Source organism: Lampetra planeri, chromosome 54, assembly GCF_965212315.1.
Source record: "Lampetra planeri chromosome 54, kcLamPlan1.2.h2, whole genome shotgun sequence".
Lineage (NCBI taxonomy): Eukaryota > Metazoa > Chordata > Hyperoartia > Petromyzontiformes > Petromyzontidae > Lampetra > Lampetra planeri.
In genome coordinates, this window is record NC_136160.1 from 6,708,503 (window position 1) to 6,720,837 (window position 12,335).

At 48.4% G+C, this 12,335-nt stretch overlaps 1 protein-coding gene across 2 annotated transcripts in view; it reads right to left on the reverse strand.

Moving 5' to 3' along the window:
- LOC144735058 (septin-7-like) overlaps positions 1–12,335 on the reverse strand; it is a 150,681-nt gene that overhangs the window by 6,147 nt on the left and 132,199 nt on the right. The window contains exons 6-11 of one of the 2 annotated variants that reach the window (XM_078617447.1): positions 7,969–8,086; positions 6,866–6,955; positions 4,329–4,425; positions 3,600–3,651; positions 2,889–3,014; positions 1,619–1,639 (exon numbers count right to left, since the gene is read on the reverse strand). In XM_078617447.1, coding sequence (XP_078473573.1) covers positions 1,619–1,639; positions 2,889–3,014; positions 3,600–3,651; positions 4,329–4,425; positions 6,866–6,955; positions 7,969–8,086 — 504 coding nt within the window. The remainder of the gene's footprint in view (positions 1–1,618; positions 1,640–2,888; positions 3,015–3,599; positions 3,652–4,328; positions 4,426–6,865; positions 6,956–7,968; positions 8,087–12,335) is intronic. The other variant, XM_078617448.1, reaches the window with a different exon arrangement.

Genomic DNA, 12,335 nt, shown 5'->3' on the forward strand with positions numbered 1-12,335 from the left:
TTTTGAGTCCTTCAGGAGGACAAAATCATTGATTACCAGCCCAGGAAATCACATTGGAAGAGAAAAACCCGGGGACTGTACAGAAGGGGAAGCGGTGAAAACGTTCCCGCCATGGAACGTTTAAAAGCGCGACGGTCAAATGTGAACCCATTTATTTTGCATATATTCATGTATCTTGAACTTCTTTCGCACCGTACGTAGCCAACCGTGCTAATTGGAGGTGCGGGGGGAAGACAACAAACTAAACATAAAATGCAGTTCTAAAGAAATGAGTTCTAAATTTGTATTTTTCAATTTTTCTTTTCAGTAGAGTCAACGATAATATCAGTGTGCGGCGATTCGGTGCAATTAATAGAATAAGGGCGGTGGAGCGGTGGCACGGCGGTTAGCGCATTGCGGTACGACTCCGGCGAGGTAAGTTCCGATTCCCGGCCACGGTTAACATCAGTGGCGAGTGATATATGAACTTGACCTGGGCCTCCCCCCATGCTCTACACCAAACCGGCACCGACCAGCATGGTGAAGTATATTGAAACCTCTGACCAACAGGGAATGGGGAGCGGAGGTCTTTGTCCAGCAGCGGATTGGCAAGGGGCTCTTCATTATTGTTTAAGACGTGCAAAGACTTCACACGGTCTCATTAAAAACTTTTTTTTATGACCACCACCCCCCTGCCTCGTTCATTCAGCTAATTGGGACGCAACTTCTCCATCGTTATGAGGCATTCTCAATCCACTTTTGGCTTTCAGGATCCATGTACAACAGGTGGGAAAATTCATAATATAGGTTTTTGGGTCAGATAGCGTTATTTATAAATGTGTCGTAACCCTCCACCACCCGACACGGCCAAACAGTAAAAAATGTGTCACGTTTTCAAAGGACAAATTAATTGACTTAATGTTTCATGTTTCTGCGTTGGAAAAATGTTCCATTCGACTTCACGTTAACTGGGACCTTATTCGTCTGGTTTTCCCCAGTGCCCATTTGTAAAGAACACCAAAGCCTGCTTTAAACCGAGATTCACTTGGCTCTGTCTGTTTGAGTCCCCGAGCGCTAAAACCGTGACCCGAGTCCTCCCAGGGGTTAATGTTAGTCGTGGTAATGTTAGGTGAAGTTTTAACATCACATGCAGTTCCTGGGGTGACCTTTCAAAATTACGGTAATCACGAGAGACATAGGTGCCCTTGGGCGCTGCTCTGGCACATCGCTGGCAAGTGGTAACTGAACCTGGCCAGGGCTTCCTTTGGGTAAACTCAGCCTTAAACGAGTACCCGGTAGGGTCTGTAGACATCGGCAAAAGGCGGAGGCCAGACGTGAGTGACTGGGCATAGTGCTGGCTAGAATATTTCTCTTTTACGCCATGCCAGCAGCCTGAGATATACTTTCTGCCAGCACTTGCTCGTACGGTCTCGCACAGCCAAAAGGGGAGATCGTGCGTTTAGTTTTTGTTCCAAACGTCGGCAACACCTTTAGTCTGTCATTACCATAACTCTTGAAAGGTACCACACATTAGGAGAGATAAAGATCCCTTGTGGTTTCCCAAGAAGGTTAATTTGTAAGAAATCCAGTGTTAAACGGTGTCAGTGGCATTAAAAAAAAAAATACATTTCGCACTTACATTCCTGCAATGCCTTCCCCTCTATAAAACACAAAAGGTGACACACAATGCTTGTTGTGGTTAAACTCCAAACACACAAGTCACATTAATAACCCACGCGCCGTTATACGAAACGAGCTGGGTTAGTTGTTGCGACGTTCGGCTGTTCGTGGCAAACAGCGCTGCTTGCACGTTCTGCATTCTCAAAGCCGTTGGAAACATCACCCCGTCGGGTTAATTCCATGGCGAAATCAATCAAAGATTAGGGCGGCATTTTACGCGACGTTTGATCGGTATTGCTCGCTCATCGTCATCATCACCACCACGTCATGCCCATCGTACCAACGCAGGGCAGACCCAATGATGACCACGTGTGGGCCAGAGGTCCCTTGCACAGCTCAGCAATTGTGTTTAAATCGTCAGCTGTGCGCGGGCCCTCTCATTAAACTATAAACTTTATATATTTTTTATTTTATTTTACCAGCTCTTTAGATAGCATGTTTCTAAATGTAGAGGGAAAAACCGGAGGACCCGGAGAAAAATTTACACGACCATGAGAACATGCAAACTCCAAATATAATGGAGTTGGGGTCGGGATCGAACCCACGACCTCCTGCATACCAGGCGAGGTAGTTAACATCTCACCGCCATAGCTCTGGAACAGATGAGACATCGTCTGCTGGAAATAATTATTCGAAATCAGGTTTGGTCAAAAATCTACTGGACTGATCCGGTATGGAATGACCCCATTGTTAAACACACGATTCAATCAACGATTATATTATTCAATGCACATCAAAACGCTGCTGCTTGTCAATGGGAGGGGGGATGTTATTTTTCAGCAAGGTATAGCAGCATGCCGTGCATTAAATACTCTTGTGACTCTTGTCGGAAAAACATGCGGCCACTGAGAGAGAAAATAACCGTCAACCAATGCATCGCGCAGACCGCCGCATTCAAAATAATTGTAAAGATGTCGTAAGACTGTAGCAGGTGACTATCTGAAGCGGGTCAGGTGAGCCTTGGAGGGTAGGTAAGACCAAAGGACAGTTGGGATGAAACAGCAGATGAGGCGAGGGAATGGGTAGTGAAGGTGACGACATAGAAGGTGAAGGGCGAGGATGACGGGCAGGTCGTTGTGAGGCTGTTGAGCAATTTGGGCGGAGCGGTGGTGCAGCAGTTGGGTGAGACGAGGGCGAGTGAGTGAGTTGGCGGTGGGCGAAGAGAGACGCTGGGTAAGCAGGGCAACACGGAGGGGCAGGGGCCGGCAACGCAACGCGACAGCACCCACTTGCTGAGCTGCCCCTTGGAGCGGTTGTTGTCGACGCCGTTGCAGGCCAGCGCGGCCAACTTGCGGCTGCGGAAGTTCTCGTAGTGGACGTTGTTGGTCACGTCCTTGAGGTCCTGCATGTGCGTCCTAGCGTCAGGGGCGCGGTCGGGTGTGGGATGGCAAACAATGAGGCGCGACAAACCGGCAGCCGCCGCAGCGAACAAGCGTCACGCTCAACGTCACTCAGAACAGACTATACACAATTACGCAAACAGTATAAACGAGAGGACGTAATAAAAATGTAACAAGTCATTGCAAACAAGACAAAATACACCACGCGACATCGTCTCGGTACGTCATTGCGAGAGATTTTTATCGTTGCGTGCCTAAACCTCGGCAAGCGTTAGGCGGTGATTATCACGCAATTAACATTTTGCAGTGGTTTTACTTTGGAGAAATTGGCCTCTGCCATGGGCACGTGGAAATTCCATCACTGGCTCAGTGCCGCCAACGGAGATGAAAAAGAGCTTTATAGTTCATCGAATTCCTCCAGCATAAATACATATTCTGGTTTTCTATAGGAACCATAGCTTCCTGCTACACGCAATGCGCTCCTTATAATGAAAGCCAAATATATTTCAGTGCAGGACCCTCCTGTAAGAGAGAACAATAATCTAGATTTGTTTATTACACACAAGGGCAATATATCTACACTGCACCGCCAAGACTTACCTAATCAGCATGTTGCGCAGGAGTGTGAAGTCGCAATGATCCGCACTCTCCACTGTTCAGAAATAAAGGCACAGCAGAGAACGGCATATACACAATCCTGGCCAGCTTCGCGATTAGTACATTACGGGTTCATGGCGAGGTTTAGGGCAATGTCCACGACTGCACCTTTATTGGCGACATTGCTGACCGCCGACCGACCCGAGAGACTAATCCCTCAATTGGTCAACGTCGGTCACTGCGCACAAACCGGTTCGGTGGCGTAGAGCGAGGTCGGCATGGACCTCTGGTGTACGAAATAAAATGTCCCCACCCCCCCACTGCCCACCCTCCCCCTCCCGCCGCCCCCCCCCCCCCCGTACAATTCCCCATCTTAGTGGCTCCAGCAGTTGTGCCTCCCTGGCCAGTGCTTCCTGGTGTGGTTGCACTGCCTGCACACTCACCACTGAACTGGCAAACAGAGGTTGTTGTTTTTTGTATTATCTCTGTAATGGGTATCTATATATCTTAGCACCTGTTTCATTCCCAGAAAGGGTGAAGCCCATTCTTATTTTTATCCCCCCCCCCAATCGGAGGTTATATTTTTCACAATTCGGCGCAGCTGTAACTCCGGCAACCGTCGCACAAATCCAGGGGTCACGACCGACGTGCATGTTTGATGCTCTGCCGACACGCCCACGCACGCACGCATCCCCGTGTACGCATGTACGCGCGCGTCCCCACGCACTGTACCTTCCACGACGCCCCACGGGTACTGGCGGCCACGCACGCGCTTCCCGTTCACCTCCAGCACCGTGTTGCTCCCCACCACCGCCAGCGGGATGTTGTCCTGCCGTAATCGACGGGGGCGTCGGTTAAATTGCATAAGCGAGCTTTGCCTCCGACCGCTCTGCGGCGTGCCGGGATCACGTCGGGTTCTGTTCGTCCCTGCGGCGGCCTCTTATGGGAGTGTACAACTGTGCAAGCGGGCCAAGAGTGCGCGGAAGGCACATTTGTTAAAGAGTTAATAAATGTGCCCTGGTACAATGAGTTAACCCCACTTGTACCAGGGCCGATCCGGGAACCAATCCTAACATCACGGTGTCAACGGTAACGAGACATTCATGCTGCGAAATCACTTATCTTAAATGACAAACCGTGTTGCTCATCTCTCTACAATGTCGATAATAATCTTCCCTTAAGACAAGCCCTTTTTCAATCCACTGCTTGATTAAGGCATCCCTGATGCTGTGTCCATCCTGGGGGTTTGTTTTACTGTATTTCACCAGGCTAGCCGGTGTGGGTTGGTGAATAGAGTGGCCAAGACTGGTTCGTTTCGCCTCATATCATGAGCGAGCAATGTTAGCCATGGCTGGAAATTTTACTTAGGTTGCCGGGTTCAAAGGGCAAAGTGCGAACCACTGCAACCTTTCCCCTTCCACGAAACTTTATTTAAGACAAAGTTTCTAAAACATCCCAATTGTATTTCTTTAGAACTGCCGTTTGCGTTTAGTTTGTTGCCCTTCCACCCGCACCCCCGATAAGCACGGTTGGCTACGTACGGTGCGGAAGAAGCTCAACATAAATACGTACATATGTAGGGGTGTTAGAGAGAGAACCGTTATGCATGGCAGCTTATGGGAAACAAACACAGTGGGCGGGGCTACGTGAGTGCACGGGGGGGGGTGCTCTCAACGACGTCCGCACCAGGCAGCCCGGGGCCCCACCCCTCAGCGGGGGTTGAGTATAAAGGGGGATGTGTCAGAGGGCTAGGGGCAGAATGTTAAAGCTAAACCAGTGAAGACCGAAGATCGTCTAGCTAGAGCCCTGGACTCCCCTGGGACGCCGCCCTTGTCAGGGCCGCGCAGGACCGAGCCAGCGGCGTGGTCCCGAGAACCAGAGCTAGTGCTCTGGGACTCCGGGTACCGTAGCCCGACTTACCAGTGTCGGGCCAGACAGCCTCCCCTAGCCCGTTAGTGGAGGACTAGGAGGTAGGTCAGAGATAGCTAGCAGTGTATTCCCAGCTAGCCGGGTGAGGGGGCCGATACCCCCTCCAGTATTGTATGTCCGCGGTTGTGACAACTGTTGCGGAATAAATACGTGTGCCTCAACCCCGGGTGTCCAAGAGTCCTCAACGGTATTACACATACTTAGACCACCACCTCCCGAAGCTCGCCTCTATTTCTTCCTTCTAAACACCAGGCCACAGCTGGTAGGGAAACTAGGCGTGGGCATTAGGGTGGCAGGATGGGCATGGGCAGAGAACAAAGTAGGGGCCAAGGCCATGCAGCCTCATTCACATATAATTTGCATACTGGCTGTGACCGTGGTGATGGAACGGGAAAGGTGTGGGGTCACAAACTCAGTGATCGCGTGGACGGGGGCGAGCGACGTCTGCGTAAAGGTTGGGGGGGCGAGCACGCAACGGCCCGGGGGGGGCAAACGCTCACGGGCGACCGCTCCACACCGTCAGCGGTGCGTTAAAATATTCAACACGTTGAAGGAATTAAGGGTCCGTTAAGTTTTTTATCCTTGAAAAAATAAGTATCTCATGCAGCACTGATGTACTGGTTGATGATTAGTGCACCCGAGTGTTAAACATTTAGCAGGTCGGACAAGGAAAGAAAAATAAGTGTGCGCATATATTATTTAGGAATCGAGCAACGGGCGATAATACTGTTCGTGAAAATTACTCCGGCTGCCTCGTCCGGCCGGGCGACGCTGTGGCGAGAGACCGCGTGACTCATCCCTGTTGGTTCAATACAATTGCCACCACTTTGTGGGAAATGAACGATGATTGGCTTGCGGAGAGACAAAGGGAAATATCTCCCGTATAGCCTTCACAGACTGTTGGGGAAAGTGCTGTTAGCGAGCACCTATAAAGGCCGGCACGGCGCACGAGGGATGGATGGCCAACATCACGCCCGGCCGCCTTTGTCTCCCCAGTGAGCGGGACTTGGGTCGGCGGGGTTGTAGCGCGGCGTGCTAAACACTACACTACCGCTCCCCACACCACACGCCCTCTCTCAAGAGGTGGATATAGGCAGAGGGAGGGTGGAGGGGTGGGGTGCAGTCTCCGAATTTCAAACAATTTCATTACATGCAACATTGAATGATCTTCTCTGGTGATTGTCAATAAAATACCAATTTCCAGGGTCTCAATGGTTGGGTGTAATCTCTCCATCGCCCCCCCCACCCGACCCTGGATCTGCCACAGGCCCCCTCTATCACCTGCTTATTAAACGACGACTCAAACACGAGGTTAAGAAGCGACAAGCGTGGATAAATACCTTCACTTTCTTTGCCAGCTTCTCGTCGTCATCTTCCACATCGGGAAACTCGTAGATTTTGATTTTGTGTTCCACAATTTCTTTCATGATCTGCAAACAAAAATAAAAACAAACACCCCCCCCCCGGCATAACGGCAGTCCGATTAACATCATATCAGATTCTTCACACATCTTCCTAAATCTGATTTTCTTTCACAGAATGTACGGCATTCATTTGTTAAAATATTACACAGTGTGGCACTTCCTATTAAAATAAGTTTTAGTTTTAATAGCAACTAGCAGGAAGACAACAGATGGCCAAAATAATGACTTGATAGTAGAAGTTTTTTGTGTTAGAACTAACCCAAAACACCTCTACTATGGATATTGGTCGCGAAAGCCCACGTGTTATAATGACTTGACCTTGTCAGAGAAATGTGGAATTTACACCACCGGCTCAGAGCTGTACATACGAGGCGAGTGCCTTCCACACACTTGTTTAAATGTGAACCTGAAGTCCATATGTGTATGGCAAATACAGCCTGTGTGTGGTTTAATTTTTTTTTTACTATCATAAATTTCTGGTGCGCGAGGCAAGGCATGACGATCGAGACATTCGGAACAAAGCTGGCGGCGGCCGCAGAAAAATAACTGGAAACAAACACGAGTCATCAGTTTCTGATTAAACACGTTCGGAAAATTTTAAAAGAGCGATTTTGGAACTTTTCCATGAAGCAGAGTTGATATTACTTGATGCCAAGTGTGGCACCATACTGGCAGGTACAGCACGGAGTTGATGTCATATTAGTTACATTACTTCAGGCTCTCTGGATTTATCCGAAATGAACCATTTTATTGCACCGTGCAAAACGTCATAGAGGCCCGATTTTTCAAATTTTCCTGATTAACCCCAATATCAGCGATAAACCCCAAAGACATCTCCGATTAGCACGGTTGGCTATGTACGGTGCAAAAGAAGTTCAACATACGTAAATATACACACTCCGCATCCGTGACGGGGGTTACACATTGTGATGTCAAAGAAAGCTACCGTGGGTGGCCGAGAGCCGGAATTCGAACCCAAATGTCTCGGCGGTGCCCCGTGCTCGACGGCCAATCCTCACCGTCTTCTTGAACTGCTGGCACTCCTCGGTTGTGAGCGAGTCCGCCTTGGCGATGAGCGGGATGATGTTCACCTTGTCATGCAGTCGCTTCATGAACTCAATATCCAGGGGCTTCAGCCTGCACACGGCAGAGGCGAATACATGGAAAGTGAATTACTTGCGAGCGCCCATTCCGACAGATCATCCTCATTAATCCACTGCTGGATAAATGCATCTACATCCCCCCACAAAACCATCGCCGTCTCGCACGGCAATGCGACGTAGCGATCCATTTAGAAACAGCGGATGGGCTGGTTTCTTTACAATTACGACTTCAACTGCTATAAATGCGCTACACCAGTTTCTGCAAATTATGAAAAAAAATGTTTAACGCCGTGAAAAATCCTGAAAGCAAAATAGGACCGTTGGAGTGCGATGAAAAACAGGGCTTTATTGCGGATTTACGAATAAACAAAAGTCTGGACAAATTACCTCTCGCAGTTCTCAACATTAAATGGTCTAGTGGCTTGGCAGCCGATCAGCACCGAGTGGGCATACTGACTTCCATCGCCGCACTCTTGGCATTTCCTGGCAGTCGTTGCCAAAGTGCACAGCTCGTTGTATGCACGCATATATATATGTTGAACATCTTTCGCACTGTACGTAGCCAACCGCGCTGATCATAGGTGCGGAGGAAGGAAAACAAACCAAACACAAAGAGCAGTTCTAAAGAACGAATTATTAAATCTTGATTGAAAAGTGCAGAGCTCCAGTGGCTGCCTAATATTTGAAGGAAGAGCATTCCAGAAAGGCCCAGAAGCACATTTCAAACGGAGGTTTTTGGGTTAGATTGCGTAAATATAAATGTTTTATTAAACCCGCCACCACCCGACACAGCCAATAAGGTTTGTCACGTAAGCAAAACATGCCAATTCGCTACTATTTCAGCACACCGGTGTGTTGGAGAGTAAACCCACACGAAAGCCTACGTGTGAAATGCACATCTGAAAGCACGCGATGTGGTGACCGTCTTTGTACGATGGCTAGCCAAACGCCACCGCTGCGAAGATGATGACCGGAATTCACGTGATGGTTTATGCTCGCTGTGAAGTCCACGTCAAGACCCTGCAAGTGCCCACTACGCCTAAAGTCTTACTCCTATGTTGCCCAAGTAAAAACTCACTCCAGGCTGTGCAAGTGGCTTTGATTCGGGTGGCTTTGATCGATCCCTGATGCAAGCTACGGCGTATGCATCAGAAACTTGGACACACCGACAAAGAAAATGGAACGGCTCAGAAAATGGGAAAAGAAGCACCGACAGACGGATGGTCTGAATTACGCAGCTTGACAAGGGGAGCACATGAATACGAATAACAAATGCAAAGCAGGCATCCCACCGACTGACACATTGTGAGCATGGAAGGATGAGACTGGGGATGGAATGGCAGCCGAAGGAGAGAATACACCCAAGGAGCACCACAACAGAAGCAGCCTGGAGACTAGCTCATCCGGAGGAATGAGATACATCACAGCAATGGCATCGGTGCACGTATATATCTTCGTCTAGCAGTGTATAGAAAAGGTACGATTATTAAAATGATCGTCATCATCTCAAATGGGATTTACAAGCCACTGATGCTCACAAATGCTGTATTTTTTCTTAATCCCAAGGCCACTGCAGTGCCTTGGGCACGCACACTTCACAGGCTGTAAACACTCCTCGCGCACCCGTGGAACATTTATTCACACGAGGAACAAACGTGCTTGCGTAGACTTGTTTTCCTACATCTGGGACAAGCACCTTTACGGAGCCAAACCGACATCACGAGCTGCAGGCAGGCGAACTAATTGCCAATATTAAATGGCATTCTGTACTTTCCCCCATCTTGAGGTCATACGTGTACACAGTACATCGTGAACACGATGTGTTGGGAACAGAGGTTGCTTTAAAATAGCTCTGCGCCGAGATTTGTGAGTGCCTTGTGTGATGTCAAAATTGCCAAGCTGAGATACCTGGGGTACCAAGGAACGGTTCAGATATCACTTCACAGCTGATGTTCGCCGTGGCTGGGAATCGAAAAACTAAACTAAAAGTTAACTATATTCTTTGGGTCTTTCAGTAAAGTCACGTAGATATTTTCTTTGAACCAATCTACGTGACTTTACCGAAAGACTCAAAGAATATGAATTCCTGCAGCCACGAAAGCTTTAAGTCAAGATAAAGTTAACTATTTTTTATGTTACCAGATAAGGCCCACTCTGAGCGGCCTGGCCACAAACAATAGCTCAACAAAGTCGCTTATCACGTGGAATTTTATCGTAGCCAAATACTCTAAACTCATGTTTCTAATTGTGGAGGGAAACCGGGAGGACCTGGAAAATAATCCACATGACCACGGGGAGAGACATGCAAACAAACTCCAAATATACAGCGGCAGGCGTCAGGGTCGAGATCGAACTCACGACCTCCTGCATACCAGGCGAGGGAGTCAACATCTCCTAGCCACCGTATCGCCTCTTCACAGGACGTGAGCACACTCCTCGAACTCGGGTCAATGGGTTCATAGCGCAGTGCGCTAACCACGGCGCCACCAGTCTATCCCCGCTGGCATTGTGAGTGGGATATAAATTTATTATGAAATTCCAACCTAATTTTTTTTTTATTCAACATCTCATTGGATTAATCTTCGCAACACGAGGCCACGGTGTAAATTATCCAACACCTCCCTCTAGAGGGCGACAGGGCATGTTGGTACGAATGTGGTTCCGAGTGGCTCAATATATAAAGAACAAAAGCGAAAAATGCCTGGGCGTTAGGACTGACGCAACGCAGCAGATCAGCCCTATTTATAAAAGTCAAGTCACAGCGTATCTGTGCTCAAGTGCACATGGGGACGTGTTGATCTGTGACTCGATTACAGAAATTCTAGTCACTTTTCATCGCGCAGCATGAAAGCCACTGCACCACTGCTGCCCCGAAATAGTAGGAGCCATAATACTCCTCCCTACATATTTGGACACACGTATATAGGATGGACAACAGTAAAATTAAAAGTGTGTTGTTTGGAAAGATGTAAGGCACTGGAAAGAGAGTAAGACCTAACAGAGTGTGGCTTGACAATGACAAAGAGATTGGTGCTAGAAATATGTCGCCACTACTTTAGCATATTGGCACAAGACAGAGGAAAGTGGAAACAAGTTAAGAAATGTGCCCATGGACCGTGATGATGATACTCCCCCAACAAAGTGGTCTCTATCTTACCAACCATTCAGGGATGATGCACACTGGGAATGAACGGTAGTAATTAAGACAACTGGGTGGGGCCAAGTGATCAGGAAGCAGTGAGGATCAAAAACTGTCTCTAAAGTGGACAATAAAGTGCCCGCGACATAATTGGCAAGAGCGGTAAAATATTTGCACCACAGCGATGGCCTACATTCTCATTTTGTAGTTAAGAATAAAACTCTTTATACCGATTCTTTTAGGCACACTTTTTTTTAATATCCCGTTATTCATTTGTATAGCCCTTTGTTGATCCATTGCAGGATAAAGGTCATGGGGGGGTTGTTTGACTGGTCACCAATGGCCGGCTTAGGGTGTGGCCCCAGCAAAGTCTCTGATATCACTCGCCACTGATGTTAGCCGTGGCTGGAACTGGATCTGTCAAGAGGTTAACCCTTTCCCAATACAATGACGTACGTCTACGTCAACAGTTTTTAGAAAAAATACAATAACTTTATCGGTACCGAGGCTCCCACAAGGCCATGTGGCAGAGTTTGTATCCAGCTATCGTAGAGTGAGGTCGTGCCGCCAGTTTTCTGCGATGAGTACAATGTCTTTAAAAACAGTGGTGCTACGCCTCTCTAAATGAAATTAACGCTGAACCGCTTACGCGTTCCGAGATTCAGCGGTGAATGGGACAGCCACCCTGAAACTTGCAGACTTCTTGAAACGGGAAAGGGTTAAACGCTTGATGTGCAAACCACTAAGCTCACGCTCCTCATCTTCATCCACCTATAAACTATTTAATAAACATTGACGACACAAAACAGACGGCTATGATCACACACACATACGTACGTTAGGGGGGGGGAAACTCACAGAAAGTACATCTACAAACGCATAAAGAGACGTTTAACCCCTCCTGCCAGATCCCCAGGGCATCCGTGCAACTTGGAAGGAGTGGCGACAACAGCAGAAGCACGATTCCCCAAATGTGCCCCCCCGCATAAAGCGCACTGGCCTTGCTCTTCCTTCCGTCCTCACCCTTGCACGTGCCTCTCCCTTCCTGCCAGGAAACGCAGCTCGAAAAGGTTTTTCTGCGCGAGACGTTTTGTTCTTGCGTGAACGTTGGCTTGCTTCGTGTTTTTTTTGATCAAACATTTGG